This window comes from Eublepharis macularius, chromosome 4 (genome assembly GCF_028583425.1).
Source record: "Eublepharis macularius isolate TG4126 chromosome 4, MPM_Emac_v1.0, whole genome shotgun sequence".
NCBI lineage: Eukaryota > Metazoa > Chordata > Lepidosauria > Squamata > Eublepharidae > Eublepharis > Eublepharis macularius.
Window position 1 is genome coordinate 44,579,604 of NC_072793.1, and position 17,731 is coordinate 44,597,334.

General features: G+C 41.0%; 2 protein-coding genes across 2 annotated transcripts; one reads left to right on the plus strand and one right to left on the minus strand.

The window, feature by feature from the left end:
* Positions 1 to 1,954: 1,954 nt before the first annotated feature.
* Positions 1,955 to 2,896, plus strand: LOC129327571 (olfactory receptor 10X1-like). The gene has a single exon (XM_054976324.1). It carries the CDS (start codon positions 1,955 to 1,957, stop codon positions 2,894 to 2,896), a length of 942 nt encoding a protein of 313 aa, XP_054832299.1.
* Positions 2,897 to 6,964: 4,068 nt separating this feature from the next.
* On the minus strand, positions 6,965 to 16,133 carry LOC129329440 (CD209 antigen-like protein B). Its single transcript, XM_054979017.1, has 6 exons — positions 15,929 to 16,133; positions 13,288 to 13,401; positions 10,155 to 10,280; positions 8,969 to 9,114; positions 7,861 to 7,967; positions 6,965 to 7,321 (listed from the first exon to the last, which is right to left on the minus strand). The coding sequence occupies exons 1-6, from the start codon at positions 16,131 to 16,133 to the stop codon at positions 7,141 to 7,143; spliced, it is 879 nt and encodes a 292-aa protein (XP_054834992.1). The 3' UTR covers positions 6,965 to 7,140.
* Positions 16,134 to 17,731: the final 1,598 nt, after the last annotated feature.

Below are 17,731 nucleotides of genomic sequence, written 5' to 3' on the forward strand. Positions count from 1 at the left end.
AGAGAATATCTGGTGCCATCGAAAACACAAGTGGGGATACAATAAATCTGACTTGGCACAAGTGGCTACCCAAGTTGTCTTGCATTTCCGCAAGTGCAAGAGCCCTAGCACAAACAAAGGTTTTGCATTGGATCCAACCCTATGTCTGGCATGAGTTGGGTTGGGATTCTCCCCAACCAGACTAATCTGAGTACAGCTCAAGCATGAGGCCATTTTGGTTCAGGAAACTGGCATGAGGAGGAAGGTTGAAACCCTAGCTCTCCCATGTTGCAGCTCCAAGCTGAATGATGCCTCACCATGATTGGGAATTTTGGTTCCCTAATGTCACATTTGGCTATGCAAAGATCAATCACGTTGGGGAAATGCCAACCCAACTTGTGACAGACATCAGTATATTTAATTCTCAACATGGCCCAATCTGTGGATACTTAAATCCAGAAATAGAAGCCTGAGCAGACAAGGCAAGGGGAGATAAAGGTAGGTTTGCTAGTGAGTGACCAGGAGAGAAGGAACCAGAAAAAGGAGGAGAAGCAATGAGGGGCTTTCATGGAAGGGAAAAAGAAAGTAGCGGAGAAGTGTAAACTAAACCCTCATGCCAATTCTTGTGGGTCCTTGTCTTGCAAAAACTAGTTTGGACCTTAGAATGATGTAAATCAGTTTAAGATTGCACTGTAAATTACCACATGGTTATCACCTACTGTTGCTTTATGTACACTCAGAGCCAAGCTACAAGTGATGAATGACACTTGCCTGGCAAGTGAACAGACTCACGTGTATTCCTCCCTGTTCACTTGCCCTCCACTTGCGCTCTACTTGATCAAGTGGAGAGCAAGTGAATGAGCAAGTATTTATTATGCCACATTTGCTGCAGACAATGAGCCAAGCTACAAGTGATGAATGACACTTGAACAGCAAGTGGATTGAGTGGAGAGCAAGTGGAGGGCAAGTGAACAGGGAAGAATACACTTGCTGTTCAAGTGTCATTCGTCACTTGTAGTTTGACCCTCACATGTATTCCTCCCTACGTGATCAAGTGGAGGGCAAGTGAACAGGGAGGATTACACGTAAGTCTGTTCACTTGCCAGGCGAGTGTCATTCGTCACTTGTAACTTGGCCCAATGTCATCTGAAATAGCTCACAGAAACATACTATATTTTTGCTGTTCTAGTGCCCATTAACGCCAACTTAATGTAAAGACAAATCCTGTGCATTTTCAGCAAAGTTTATACTATAGCATGCCCATGACAGCTGCACATTAAATATGCATGGAAAGAAACAGTTCAAGTACTGCAATGTTGGACCCTCCCGTTTCAGTCACCCTTCCTCACGGCAGTTACATAGTATTTGAAATAATTTCAGTATTCACAAAAAGGGCTCAACGGCCTGTTGCTCTACGGCGCATGCAGACCCATTGCGGTTACATTTAATATCTTGATTATATCCTGAATCTTTGTGGTACCATTGAATGTATTGTACCCACTCTGAACTATTTAAGACATTGTATCGTATGTGAATGACTTTGTATATATATTTAAAATAGGCACAGTCACTTTAATGCTGGCGCACACACTTTGAAAAATAACTGTAGCACTATTGCACTTGGTATTCATATGAACTTGTAAGATTGTGCCTGCCGGCTAATATTGATTTTCTGTTTGCCTGTTTTCTGCTTAGTGTTTGATAACAAAGAATTTTTCATCGAATCTTTATTTGGTTTCACTATTTCTTTAAAGCTTGCTTAGTAAGTCAGTTATGGTGCTCCTTGTTACATTCTCTACCGTGACTCTGTATTTATTGTGTTTCCCTGTAGCTGGAGCAGGCACCGAGCATTGGCAGGAAACTAGCCAGGATTAAGCCAAAACCTCAACTGTTTATATGATCCACAAAACTGAGTTTAATCTTTGCTAACTGAAATCTTCTTGTTCTCTTTCAAGGTGAAAGGTGCTGTAAGGCAATGAAGGAAAATCAAACATTTGTGACAGAATTTATCCTGACTGGCTTTTCCATTTCTCCAAATCTACACATTTTTTTATTTGTTTTGTTCCTTCTTGTATATATTATAACCGTGATGGGGAATCTGCTGATAACTGTAGTCATTGGGAGTGATAGGACTCTTCATATCCCCATGTATTTATTCCTTTTTGTTTTATCCTTATCTGAGTCATGTTACAGTTTAGTCATTATTCCTAAAATGCTGTTGGACTTGCTAGCCAAGAGTAAAACAATCTCCTTTGCTGGGTGTGCTGCGCAAATGTTTTTCTTCCTTGGATTGGGGGGCACAAACTGTTTCATTCTGACAATAATGGGGTTTGACCGATATCTAGCAATATGCAAGCCCTTGCACTACCCAGTCCTCATGAATACGCAGGTGATTCTATGGCTTGTAGCTTTTTCATGGGTTGCAGGGTTTCTGATATCTGTAGCTGAGATCATTCTGATTTTCAGACTGCCCTTCTGTGACTCCAACGTCATCAACCACTTCTTTTGTCACATGAGGACAGTGGTTAGGTTGGCCTGCACTGATGAAAGTACCACTGAAGTAGTGGTCTCTGCAATCTCAATTTTTGGCTTGTCAGGCAGTTTCCTGTTCATCATATTGACCTATGTCTTCATCCTTTCCACCATTTTTCGAATTCCTTCTACTGATGGATGGCAGAAAGCCTTCTCTACCTGCGCCTCTCACCTCATTGTGGTAATTATGCACTATGGGTTTGCTGCAATTGTCTACCTCAGGCCCAACAGCCCTGGCACTTTAGACAATGACACACTAATATCAATACCATACACCATAATTACTCCACTTCTCAGTCCTGTAATATTTACCCTGAGAAACAAGGAAATCAAATTTGCTGTAAGAAAAGTGATCAGCAAAAATACACATTCCCCAAAACTGTGAAAATGTTGACAAAAAACCTGTATTAAATATAAACAGGTTCAATTTGAATTGATATTTCATGAGTGGTTATTTTTATATTCCTGTTTCTTAACCAATAGTATGATATTTGGCTACTCCATATGTTCATTTATCACATTGAGGAGTTATCTTGCCAAACACTACTGGCAGAGATGGGGAAAGGGCCCACCTCCTTCTCTTCCTGAAACAGGCAGCTGAAACAATGGGCAAGTAACATGAAAAAGAGGGAATATGACAGTGCTCACATTTGGATTCACACAAGCATATCCAGTTTGAGAGCTAGTTTGGTGTACTGGTTAAGAGCAGCGGGACTCTAATCTGGAGAACCGGGCTTGATTTCTCCCACTCCTCCGCTTGAAGCCAGCTGGGTGACCTCGGGTCAATCACTGCTCTGCCAGAGTTCTCTCAGCCCCACCCAAGGTGATTATTGTGGGGATAATAACAACATACTTTGTAAACCGCTGAGTGGGTGTTAAGTTGTCCTGAAGGGCGGTATATAAATTGAATGTTGTTGTTATCCCTTGACCTGCCTGAGCGGGTTGCTTTTATACATATGAATCAGAGACAAGATGTGATGGCCAGCAGTCAGACATGAATCTTTTTGGTTATAAAGGGTAGATAAAACATGTTCAGTGCCAAAGTGTTTTTTTTTTATATAATTGCAGTGTTTCAAGTCAAGCATGCAAAAGATGTATCCAAAGAATATATTTCTGGTAATTTCTAATAGTTTGGTAAGATGTGTGAGGTTGTTTTTCAGCGGTATGTTTTCTCGCAACTGGACCGTTCACTGGGAACTGAAGAAAAGCAAATGCACAGCTGCAACCACCACACTCACAGAAAATTATTTTTATGTATGAGTTTCCCTTTCTTGAGTGGGAAAAACAAAACAAAATGTTGTAAAAAGAAAATCCTTGAATCCAGTGGAAAGGCATCCTTCTTATTTGCTAGATGTCTTTAACTTTTTCGAACAGTAAAGTCTGAAAGCTAGTCTATATACTGCTCCTCTGTATTAAATCAAAAATAACACAAGGGCTAGAAACTTGCTTGAAAACACAACTGAAAGCAAAGAATCTTGGGATGTCAGCTTCTGCAGCACATTCAGAGCCCAAGTTTGTATGGTTCACCCATGAAACTGTGAGTTACACACAGTTTGAACATACAAGGTCATTTATGGGTTTCTGCTGTTGTTCTAGGGCTCCTGCTGGAGGCAAAGGATCCCCCACCCCTAGCTTTCTTTTCCTGCCACTTCTTGAAGTGGCAGCTGGGGGAAAAAATTAAAAATCACCATCAGACCAACACTGTGATATCATTTCTGGGGAAAACTGGAAGTGAGGTCACAACTCATTGTCAATTATGGTGCCCTCCATGTCCTCACCTCAATCTCTCAACCAGTTACCAGGTGCAGCCCTCTGTTATTCTGCTAAGTAAAATTATGAATCGCTGCTTGCCACATTACATAGTGAAATGCTGATTATTTTATTGCTGTAATGTTAATCACAGGTGCAAGTTTTTTTAAAAAAACCCAAGAGAAAAAGTACTACATTGAGCAGTTGTGGTGGACAGCTCCAGTTCTGCTTTTTCACTTATGAATAGACATGGGCACAAACATTATTACGAACAGAAAAAAACAACAGCCTAATCTGCTGTTCTCGAACAAGCTGTTCGTGAGGCCCCATCTTAAATGAACAGGTGGTCGTTGCAAGCAAGCCAGACAGTCTGGCACCTGCTGCAATCAATCCCCTTGGCAACCAGAGGCTGGGAGGGACTGAGCTCTGTTTGAACTTCCTTCTGGCTTTCCTTCTGGCTTTAACCCTTCAAAGTACTTCCAGCAAAGAGTCTCATTTTTGCCACTGTGAAGAGAAAATTATAGCCAATGGGGAGACCCATGGATCATGCCTTTCCCGGGGTACAATCTCTCTGAAACTTGGGTGGGGGGTCTTCCGAGGATCGTGAGGACTATGTCCCCTGCAAATTTGGTGGGTATTGGACATTGGGAAGGTTGCTTTTGTAACCCCTCAAACAAGCTGCCAGCAGACACTGCTGTTTTTGCCAGGACAGGGATCTTTAAAGGGCCAGGTAAGTGGGTTTGAGGGGAGGGGGGGCTAAGTGGGGGGAGGTTTGTGGGTGTTTCTGGGCCCCATGAACAACAAACAATGAACATGTCCAGGAACAGTTCATGTTCGTCCATGTTTGTTGTTTGTTGTTCGTGGATGGCACTGAACGACGAACAGGGTGTTCAGGGTTTTTTCCCCATTCGTGCCCATGTCTACTTATGAATGGCAAGCATCCTCTCTCTTTCACTGCTCACAAGAGATGAATCTACTTATTCATGTTAGCTATAACTAATCCATATGGAAGAGAGTAGGAAGCAGCCAGAAAATCACTACCAATATTCCTTTTCTGTTTACTTTAACCCTGCTACAACACGTTATAGTATTCATTGAATTACCAACATTCTTTAAGTAAGAAGCAAAAATAAAAATTAAAAAGTCCTAATATATGCTATCAGAGAAGCTCCACCATGTTTTCAAGTGACCTGTCATTGTGTTATATAGCCATGTTACCTTCAGCGAACACAGACAACACCTTTTCAGAGAGTTCAAAATGACATCGCAGAGTTACTATTTTATAAGGTATGCAAGAATTACCCTGCCATTATCTCTGGTTAGACTGATTGTGGAAGTTGCCACAGGGTTCCACACAATAAGGTGGAAAAGCAGAAACTAATGTATAACTATTTCAGTCTAAATATTTCAATCTATATATAACGACCAGTGTCCTCCTGACTGACTCATCAACGTCCAGCCCAAAGCCCTGGACCTAGAAACATGAAATGTGGGGAGAACATTCCTTTCATGATGTAAACACCCACTAAGAAGGGATTTTAAGAAATTTGCCCCCTAAGGGGGTAAAAAGGGGGAAATGTGTTTTCCCAAAGGGATACAGCTTCCGTGTATGGCTGGCAAGCTGCTGCTTGTTTGTACCCCCACCCATTGCCAGCTTGGCCACTCTTCCCTGATTGGGCCAGCCTTTCAAGGTCATTTGCATATGCGGGCTGATTAGGGCTCACAACATTCCACACCTTATCTCCCTCCACCAGAGACAGTTGGAACACAGAGGTTATTTGCATATGTAGCCTGATTGGTCCTCACCCCTCACATTCTAAACAGTATGCAGTTACTGTTGGGAGTCATTGAATGTGTCCTGAGGTAAAATGCACCTCCCAGTCTTCCCCTAACAGTTCACTTGGGTTGCCAAGCTCCCTGTGGGGCCTGGCCTCCCTGTGTGACTGGCTTGTACCCCTTCTCTCTGATTGGTCAGCTGTTGAACTCTGTGTTCTGAGGTAAAAATCAAGTAAAGGAAACTGCAGACAGTTGAAGAAAGACAGTACAAGACTCCTGAATAGGGATTTTATATAAAAGTCGGTGCCCACCACACCACCCCTCCCTCCTCAGTCCAACTCCACCTCACACCTCTCACAGCCATTACCTCTTACTCCTCAAGAAGCCTCCTGGCAGACGTCATGCAAGATACACTGATGCTAAAAGGAGGAAGCAACTTAGAGATGCAGCAAAGAAATATGCACATCGTACTCCTGCAGTGCACCGAGCAGCGGAGGCCAAGTACCAGCAATCTTACCCTTTTCTGCCCCTTCAAGGGAGTTAAGTAGTGTTTCATTAATGATGAAGGGGAAAAGTTACATTTCAAAATTCATTTTATCGGTTTTCAGCATCAACATGCTTCACTTTATTCAAACACCTTTGTGAAGGTGTACTTGCTATTATACTACAAAACCAACCCAAAAAATGTTACATACCCACAAGTATTATAACTGGATTTAAAGTACTTAAATACTGTAGCAAAGCTGCCGTTTTATCCAAGGGAACTGATAGAGATATAATTCTAAGAGATCTCCAGGTCCTACCTGGAGGTTGGTAACCTGAGTAGGAAAACAGCCACCATTTCCAAAGCAATTATGAAAGTAATTTAATAGTCTTCACAAATTGTACATACATGAAAGAAGAGCACATATCTAGTGCAAAACTCCCTCTCAGCAAAGCTGAACATTTCCTTCCGAAAGTGACTAGAAGCTGCTTGCAATAGCTTACAGCAGTGTGAAGAGGGCCTTGTATAACCGCCTATCTGTGCCACTCTTGCATAGTTTATGATGATACTCTGCAACAGATTCTGTTTGCATGGGCACAAAAATCTGAAAGAAAACTGTTTCAATGGGAAATGTGAAGGGACTGCCAGACAAAGACAAGCTGCATGTTCTTCTCACAGATGTAATTATTCTTATTTTTACATGGAAGATCATTCCACATGTAGTTGTATTCCTTCTGTAAAACTGCACAGTGCTCAGGTCCTTGATCCTTACCATTGTTTGGTTCAATAGAATGCCAATTCCTGAAAAACACAAATGACATTTGCTTTGGGTCATTCTCTGAGGGGCATACAACATATTGGGTAAGTCATGGGGCTAGGGGAAAAGCTATAATGGACTCTTCTCTGGCACATCCCCCAAGATTTCCTTCCCTTGAGGTGATGAGTGCCTCCAAAGGTGGTTTCTGGTCCCATTATGCCCAATATAGTATATCATTGGACCCCTCTTTTGATAGGGAGTGGGTGTAACACGTTTTTGGAGTTTATTGCCTTCTGCTGTAGCAGAACAACACCATCAATCAGAACCATATTGACTTATAGCACATGTTGGTGTTTCCATCTGTGCTAGGATTGCTGCACAGCTGGTTTTGGTGAATGGCAGAAAGAACAAGCCCTCTCAGAAATTACGTCGCTAGGGGTACACCTAAGTACTTGAGGTAAGCTGACAAGTGTCCAACCTGTGTAAGGCGTCACTTGTAGCTTGGCTCTCATACACCACCAAACTTGATCTTTTGCCTTGTCTTTCCAGTACTCACTCTGAGACTGAAGAAAATATAACTCACGTATAATTAGATGTACCATCCACCCACTTCCAGTTTCCTTCTTCCTCCAGGTCACTAAAACCAATCCAGTATGTCTCCTTGGAACTCATCATATAAATAAGAAAATCCTAAAGAAAGAAAAAAGCCAGATGAATTTACTCTTCACCTGCTGCCAGTTGTTCCCCATCCATGAACTTACTGCCATAGGGCTTACTTTTCACAGGTATCATGTGCAGCTATACTACTGAGAGTATTCCTTGAAAAAGATGGAACCCCTAAAGAAATGACTCTCCCGGAAAACATGGCTCAATGGATTTGTTGGGAGAGGCAACTCAGCATGCCTTGGATGCTAGGGGGCACTGCATGTGTCTGTGCATATGTGCTACCTTCCTAATAAGCAAGTGACTTCTCTTTGTTTGCAGTGGGAATGCCTCCTGACTGTACCTCTCTCCCTGTCTCCATTGAGAAGGATTCTCTCTCTTTCCTTGTACTCTTCAGAGGGAGAGGTTGCATCTACCTCTCAGCCCCCTGCAATGGGGAATTTCCCTTTCACATTTAAGCAGCCACAATGTTGAACTAATTGGCCATGGTATAGGGAAAGTAATGCTTTAGACTTCCGCAAGAATTTGGTATGAATGGAATCTAACTCAATAAACTGTCAGGTCTATTTTTCTACAATTTAATTGCCTGAGGAATAATTACTGTGCATTGGGGAAAATGCTTCTGACTAGGTAACTCTGCTACCAAACTACATATAACTATCTTTAATAGGATTAAACATTGCAGTTTTGTTTGTGGTGGCCCAGTGAAATATAATGATAATTACAACAGGGCATCTCTGTCTCACAAAAGAATGACCGTTTTCACACTGCTTACCCGATCGCGCAAAACTCCTGGAACAATGCGCCTTCTTGGTGCTATTTCCCACAATAACTCCAGTTATCATGGGAAATTGCACCAGGAAAGCACGTCATTCTTGGAGTTTTGCGCTATCGGTAAGCAGTGTGAAAACGGCCCATGTCTTAGGCAGCTGTGACTCTAATTTCATAGATATTCCCAGTGGCAGAACAGCTCAAATGCAAGAAGCTCAACATTTCACTTGTTCTATGAACCAAAAACAAAGACTTACCTGTTCTTCTTCATGGTTAATCACAACCAGATCAGCACCCACTTCTTGACAGAGCCTTCTACTATTATTCCAATCATTATTTTTTGATGAGTAGTTGTAGCATTTCTCACTGAAATACTTCCAACCATCTGGGCATGAAGGAAAACCTACAATACATGGAACCTTGGAATAATGCAGCACAGGTTGAGCACAGTCTAAATGTTTTGTTGCTCACTGGATATTTTTGTGACTGGTACCTGATGGCCATTTTAACATGTCTTACCAGCTCCGGTAAGTTGCGCAAAGCTCCCTGGATAGCGTCTTCCTGGCACGATTTCCTGGTTCTCACACGAAATCGTGCCAGGAAGATGCTGTCCTTGCAGGAGCTTTGTGTGACGTACCGGAGCCAGTAAGACATGTGAAAATGGCTGATACTCTAATAAGGGGATGCTCAAGAATAAGATGGCCCTAAGTCTTCTTTCCTTAGCCGTATTGTACTGTGCAATTTCACCACTCATTGCTAGCATAGATCCAGAGGAGTTAGCTGTGTTAGTCTGTAGTAGTAAAATAGCAAAGAGTCCAGTAGCACCTTTAAGACTAACCAACTTTATTATAGCATAAGCTTTCGAGAGCCACAGCTCTCTTCATCTAATGAAGAGAGCTGTGACTCTCGAAAGCTTATGCTCCAATAAAGTTGATTAGTCTTAAAGGTGCTACTGGACCCACTGCTAGCATAGTATCTGATCCATTAGCATGGCAATGGAAGTCTGTCATAATCCGTGTTTATTTGAGGGCTCCCAGATTCACACAATGCATTACAGCAAACAAGACAGTAAATAACTCTCTCCCTTCATCAGGGAATAGAGGAGTGGAGTGGACCTTAGAAAGACAGCAGTGATTTAAGGAAATCACTGTTGTTACCCCCAGCTTTGAACATTAAGTTTCCTGCCTGGTCTATTAATGGTTGGTGGAATTTGAAGCTAAAACTTATCACAGTGCTCCAGGGGTTTGGAAGTCCCTCCTCAATAAAACTTTTTTTAAAGGAGCCCTCATATTGAAAGCATGGCCATGCCTATCATATTCATTTCTTTACCTATCCTGACTCATCCAGATATAGTCGGTGCACTATTGAAAAGTTATTTTCCCAAGCCATAGTACAGAAGATGGAGGCTCAAAAAAATGCTGTCTGTTTCAGATCTGGACTTACATCTTAGTAAAGCCATCCCAAAAGCAGCTGTTGCCATTGTGAAAGAAAGAAGTGTCAGGCCGTAGGTCATGATAATGGGTGCTCTGCTGTAGTCTCTCTGTTTGTCAATCTTGGGTGCAAACAAAGCTGCAAATAACCATCAACAAGTGAAGATGTTATGGCAGAATCAGAGTATTTCAGATGCAAAAATATAATTTGTAGGACACCTGCATAGGAGGCTCTTAAAACCAGACCTATGCAAGTTCCTTGCATTTGTACATAAATTTAAAAAGAATTTGGTATTTAGCCCATACACAGAATAACTGTCAATCTGCAGAATCCAGAGGGGTTGGATAGAACTGTTGGTGGTCCTGGACTTAAGCTTCGTTAGCCTGTGCTGGTCTAGGTTCTGTCTGTCTGTTCCCATAAATAACATTCCCCAAACCTATAACCTAGCCTTGTTCTGTACTACCCACCCTACACTTTTTGTTGGGAAATATTTAAAAAGCAAAATTGTGGAACCAATGAAGCAAAATAATTTTTCTTCTTAACATTAATAGTTGCGCTTCCCCAGGTTTTAAGATAGGAACATTAACAAGAGCCACAAATAGCTCTGTCTGAAATTATATCCTCTTTCAAGTAGCTCCGGTTGAAAAGATATGCATCAAAGCTTGTCTTATCATCAGATGCTGAGAGCTGAAGCAGTTGGGAGGAAGGAAGTTTCATACTATCTCAGCTGAGCCTCTATTTGAAAAAAATGATGGTAAATTAAAAACCTGAACTTTCACAACTGAAAGAGACCCGTCTTGGGTGACAGATACATTGGGGAACAGTTATTGTGACTTCGGCCATTTTCACACTATTTACTGGACACAGAACATTGTGCCAAGCTCTCAGAACAACAGCGTCTTCCTGGCACAATTTCACGTGAGAACTGCAGTTCTTGTGCAAAATCGTGCCAGGAAGACACTGTCGTTCTGGGAGCTTGGCGCAATGTTCCATGGCTGGTAAACAGTGTGAAAATGGCCTTCCTGTAGCCATGGATATATGAAAGGGATTGATGGGAATCTGGAACCATAACAGATACCGATCACTGGAAACAAACATATACAGTTCATTATCAAGGTTCCATGTTTTAGGCCGAGAAATGTTGAAGCAAACAATGACAGAAGTTTCTGGATACTGATACAGAGCAGCCCTGCTTGCTGCATTTTCTGCTGAGGTTGCTAATAGAGGCAAAGTTTGTTAATGAGACCTGTGACAGATTACTGTGATAATCAATCTGGCTGTGCAATTTCATGTGCTCAAATCCAAGCATGAACATCTATTTTCTCACAAGCTGGAAAGCTCAAATTATTCATATACCACACAACTCCTTTTCAAGACAGCTCAAAAATACTCTTGTTTTTTCTTTCATTTGTCCACTGACAAATGCCTCTGTCATTTCTGGTAAAAACTGGAAGTGATACAGTGGATGTTCCAGCATTTTGTACTAACTCTATGGTTTTACCAGAAGTGATGTGAGCAGGCTGACACAACGCCTGACCACAAGGCTCTGTCCCACATTTCTTCCTGGGGATTGCCAGATGTGGTCTGTGGAAAGGCTGTGGAAACTGTGAACAAATGCCTGTCAGCAGTTTGTGGATGGATGAGGGCAAACAAGCTGAAACTTACTCCTGACAAAATGGAGGTACTACAGCTGGGGGGTGGGTAACCCAGAAATTGGGATCTCTATTTTTTTTATAGGATTGTACTCCCTCTAAAGGAGGAGGTTTGTAACTTGGGGTGCTACTGGACCCTGGCCTCCTGTTGGATAAACAGAAGCAGTGGTGCTCAGGGGTCTCTTTTATCAGCTTTAGCTGATAAGCCATCTGCAGCCCTCCTTGGGCAGGAAAGATCTTGCCACTGAAGTGCATGCTTGGTAACATCTAGATTAGATTACTGCAATGCAGTAATGCAGTAATATGGGGCTGCCCTGGAAGAGTGTCCCGAAGCAACAGTTGGCACAGAATACTGCAGCCAGAATGTTGACAGGAGTGCATAATAGGGACCATATATCTCCTTGTTCTATCTATAGTGGCTCCCAATTTGCTTTTGGGCTCAATTCAAGGAGATCTTATTGACCTTTAAAATCTTATATAGCAGTGCTCCCCAACGTGATACCCATAGGCACAATTATGCCTCTGACATCTTTCTTTGTGCTCACCAACAGGCCCATTGTAGGTCATGGGAGTGCACTGCAGTGGGGCACAGGAGTGCGCTGTGCTGCCGGGCAGGGCTCCCCAGGGGGTGTGCCCGCTCACTGGCCAGGTAAGTGGGATTGGGGGAGGAGGAGGTAGGAACAGGGGATTGCCCGCTCCGGGCGGGGGATTGGCAGCCCTACTAAGCCCACCACACTGTGTCAGGACTCCAAATGTGCCTGTGGGCTCAAAAAGGTTGGGGACCCCTGCTATATGGTTTGGGGCTAGCATACCTGAAGGATTGCCTTCTTCTGTATGAACCTATCCATCCAGTTATCTTTGGAGGCCTTGGTCCAGGTGACTTGTCCATCTGTGGCTGGACAAGAGGCAACCTGTGAGAGGGCCTTTTTGGTCATGGTGCCAAAACCTTGAAATTCCCTCCCCTGGGAAATTTGTCTGTCTTTTATTGTTGTCTTCTGTCAGTGGGTGAAGACTTTTTTGTTTGGTTTGGTGTAGCTCCAGTCACTGAACCATTTAGATATTTTATATACACGCAAACCTTTTTTTGAAATGCTGCTTTAAATGTTTTAATGTTTTAATGCTGCTTTGAATGTTTTAATGTTTTGATTGCTGCCTTAAGGACTCTACTTGGGTGGAAAGGCAGTATAGAAATATTTTAAATAAATAAATAAAATTCCATGCAGTTAAAATGACAGCCCATATTTTACATTTTCACCATTTAAAATGTCAATGCTTAAGACGACAAAAGCCTCCATAGGAATGAGGACAGGGAGAATAGCGGTTACCAAAACCTTAAGAATAAAAGCCATGTATTAATGGAATATAATTTGAATTAAACATTAGCGTTACTAGCATAATAAACTGCATTATATAAATTTACAATTCTAAAGAAAAATACACTAAACAACAATATTTTATTAATATTGTTCACAGACATGTTATGAATTCCTTACCTTTCTTTATGTTCACTCCCATCTTTGGTAGTCTGCTTATCTGCATGTCCAGAAATGTGGTGTGTCCACTCTCCTGATAAACATTCTTCATCCTTTCATTTGCTTTGTTATATTCTAGAAACAGAAAAAGCCTTTCTAAAGCACTCCCTTCTTGGAAATCCACTGTGACCTTCCAAATAGAATAGTCTTGCTGACATCCCCAAATCAACAGAATACAACTAGACCATGGTGTGAATGTTAAATTAACCAAATAACACCATGCTGTGAACTGGTAATTAACAATACAAAGTTTACTTGTAACAGTACTTGATAATTGGATATAATGTGTACAGGCAGATACACAACCACAAAACAAAAATCATTCACAATATACAGGAAATGTTCTTCCCACAATATCAGTCCTCAGTCTTCAGTAATTCATCAATGGAACTGATGTTCATCAAGTACTATTACAAGTAAACTTTGTATTGTTAATTACCAGTTCACAGCATGGTGTTATTTGGTCAATTTGACATCTCCAAATCAGCATGCTCATCTCGTTTATTCTTGTGGAATACTTACTATATAGCTAAGCAAGGAAATTATCCTCCTATTTAGATATTTTTACTGGAACCAAAATTGAAAAGCATATCCATGTAAGATAAATCACTAAATCTACATCTATACTGTCATTCATGATGTTTCAATATATATGGGGGGGGGGATTTTGTTCATGGGTATGCAATTTTTCAGTATTATGATTTGCCAGAGCAGTTGCAACATGGCAATCAGATTTTGTACAGGTATGGGCTCCAATTTTACAGAAATGTGGGGCAATGGGCATCCCTACTGTTGTATGGAGGTCAGAAGAAGCAAGACTTCCAGACGTAGGGTCTGATTAGATGATACGCTGAAAGTGTCTCCTGGGCAAATACATGGAATTGAGACAAACTGCCCATCCTCCCCCACATGGTCTTTTGCATGGTAGAAGGGAGAGAATGATGACGTCTCTGCCACTGTGCTGTGCTTGGTGAATGATCCCCCCCCCAATTTTTAAGGTGAGTCTCTGGTCAGAAATTAAATGCAAGTGGGAGGGGGTCCCATCTCAACTTTCATTTAATGTATCATCTAATCAGAACCTAAAGTTTATTATTTATTCATTTACTTTATTTCTCATTAAGACTCAAAGCAGTTCCCTTCTGGCCAGCTGCAACACTTTCAGGGCCTTAGTCTACATATATTGTAGCATTGGCTGAGGGGAAGTCCACCCTGAGAATATAAGTCAATCATCACTTTAGACTGTTTGATTTGCTGGGTTGACATAAAACATTTAATAAACATAACATTTAATACAGTAACACTGTACTGAGCTCATTTTAACCATGTGGTCATTCACTCTAAGTCATTTACTGAATCTTATCATCATGGAATATGTAATTACCCTAAGAATCGAATCGAATCGAATCAAACCGAACCGAACCGAACCGAACCGAACCGAACCGAACAGAACAGAACAGAACAGAACAGAACAGAACAGAACAGAACAGAACAGAACAGAACAGAATGTATTGATATGAATTTGGAGTAAGGTCATATATGGTTGTGTCTTTTAGTCTTGGCCTAAATTAGCATGCTTGGAGGAAGTCAGAGGTCAGGGTCTCTTAATTATCATAGATATTTCATCAGTGAATCTTAACTGTTAAAAAAATGGCTCTGTTCTTGGAGGAGGGAGGGAACAAACGGATTCTTTAGGGAACTACAGTTTAGATTCTACAAGAGTTGGAGAGTGAAACAGACATACATTGCAGTGGTTTGGCTAAAGCTCCTTGGAGCTACAGGAATTCTCCTCAGAGGTGCAAAATATGATGTTAGGTCATGGATATCTTACCCTGTAGAAGTGTCTGTTTGCATCCACTTGTTTTACTTCTATATTTGTAAATAAATTAAATATTATAAAAATACCAAAAGACTGTAGTGTTCTCTCCTTCAAAGTGAATCGACCCAGATGAATGCTTTCCCTTGAACTTGTCTAATACATCATTTAATATCTCCACCCTAAAACCCAAATAGGTTCCTAAACAACTTACAACAATGAAAAGCTATTTCGAAGTTACAGTATAAGAGATTAGGGACACGTGAGTGTCCATATGGAAGGCTCTTTGGGGCTAGCCCAGATTCCAAGCTCTTTCCTATAGTAGCGGGGTTCAGAATGAGTTGCAAGAGAACTCAGGATCCTGTGAATAATGATGCTGAATCAGAGAAAGTCCTGTTGATCTTTCTTACAATGCAGAAAATGTTGTAGGAGCCATGTAAATGAATTCTGTCCTTTGGGATGTAAATTCAGTCTTTGAAAATACATCAGAACATACGCAAATATACATTGATAAAGGTGTGGCTTTAGAATGGGACGCTGCAGTTTATTAGCTGAAATATATGTGAAAATATAACATATATGTGAGTGTACAACAGAAGCTACATGTTAATATGTCCACACTGTGATTGCATTGGTATTACATGCGGTAATCTTAGCAAATATACCCATGGTATTTTATAATTGCTTCAGAAGCTGCCACCCACAGAAAACTGTGACAGAATTTCCTAATGGATGAAGCACAGGACTATGGTTAAGAATACGGCAGCCAAAAGTAAGAACAACACTCACCAAGAGAAATTTGTTTCCCTTCATTACTATGCAGATCTGAAGCAACCTTGTGAAGCAGTTGTGTTTCCTTGTCCATCACCTCAGAGTCACTTGCTGCTCCAGGTACTGGGGGCACTTCTGGGATGTAGGGCAATTTCTGGATCAAAATATCATTCTCATAACCTTCACTCTGGTGGTCCACTTTATTCTGGAAGTCATCGTCCATACTGAGACTGCTTCTCTACTTACCCAGTTGAGGGCCACTTCTCTACTTACTCAGCAACAGGATGGTTCTATTTTCTTTCTATCACTGACAGCTTCCCTTCTATCTTATAAGCCACAGAAAAGGCAGACGCCCGCACCATTCTAAACCATATCCTCCCATCTCAAGACAAAGCTCTTCATATTTACTGTGTAAAAGTAACTGGGAAAAAATAGCTCCCAAGGTCAGACATGTCATTTTAGCAAAGTGGATAGGGTTGACCCTAATTGAAGGTCAAGCATCCACTATTTAAACACCATTGGTTCAGCTGATGGTGTTCATTGGCTGTAACCAAGTATTACCCAAAAGGAAAGGTCTCATTGCGAATTGGGGGAATTAGCATGCAAGGACGGTAGCAAGAGGGAGTAACTTCAGGATCTCCACCAATGTATATAAGAATTGTCCCAGCTAGAGAACTGTTTCAATGACCAGACAGACGTTTCAACCAAAAAGGGTTTTTTATTGAAAATAACAAAGATCAACAGCACACAAAACACACATTTAGAGCTAACTAGAAAGCAGTGGTGAAAGTTGGGTAGAGTTTAAGGGACTGGGTGATATTTACCATCCAGGCATCTGGGAGAGGATTTTTTCACGTTTGCTAGCCGTTTAAACTTTAGGCTGATTTCATATATAAGTAGCATTGATGCAATTCTCTTTTACCTTGGTCTCTTTGCTACTTCAGCTGTATATGGATAGGTGTATTTTTGGAACTTTCTGAATTCTTATTGTGAGTTCTTTATCTTTGGTCATTGTAAATTTCTCTTTTCTTTTAGCACATTTCATTCAATTAATGAATGTATATTTCATTTGTTACAGATTTTTGTTTCTTATTTTCTGTTTTCCTCCATGATTAGTGCTCTGTTGTAATGGTTTATATTTGTATTGTGCAGATAGATGTTTTGACCTACCATAACACCAGTACAAAGTCAGACTACAAAGAAAACAGTTCTGAAGAAGATACAGAAATGGGACAATTAGCCCAGTTGTTTTAGTTGTCTTTGTCAATGTACTGCAAAGCTATTTTGTTCAGTATACTGCCACTGCTCTGTATCTTGTATGATGTCTATATGCTTATCATATTAATATGGTATCTATGTCTGTATGTTTCATACTTTGAGTCATTCCCTGTGATCAAGATTATTCATTTACATACAATTCAGAATTTTTTGCTTCTTCGTTACCTCTGGTACTGAGTACCTCTCGCTCTTGGTTTTTCAGAGGTGTTCTCTCTTTCTTTTTCCATTCTTCACCTTTTCATTTGAACCAGAAAGAGGAACTGAAGATGATGATGGCTTAAGAGAACATAATGATGTGTGCAGATTTGTCATATCTCCATATTTTGTGTATGATAATAACTCTTATCAAATTAACATTGCCCGTCAGCAAATTCTGAGGTGAAGGATTAAGAAAAGCTTTAAAGATGCCTAACCTTACTGCATTTTAATATCATACGATTGGAAACCATAGACTTTTGCAGATCCTGTGATGAAAACTATTAATAGAATAAGACTTAGGAAGGATTTGTCTTTTGTTTGGCACTAGTTTTACACTCTTACATA

What these genes read in the sequence shown, in the direction of transcription:
- LOC129329440 (XM_054979017.1), bottom strand. Translation starts at nt 16,133, where the DNA reads ATGGACGATGACTTCCAGAATAAAGTGGACCACCAGAGTGAAGGTTAT. An exon ending in TTAACCATGAAGAAGAACAG is followed by an intron (nt 7,968 to 8,968) that starts GTAAGTCTTTGT and finishes TTCTTTCTTTAG; the next exon opens with GATTTTCTTATTTATATGAT. An exon ending in GATGGTACATCTAATTATAC is followed by an intron (nt 7,322 to 7,860) that starts GTGAGTTATATT and finishes TGTGTTTTTCAG; the next exon opens with GAATTGGCATTCTATTGAAC.
- LOC129327571 (XM_054976324.1), top strand. Translation starts at nt 1,955, where the DNA reads ATGAAGGAAAATCAAACATTTGTGACAGAATTTATCCTGACTGGCTTT.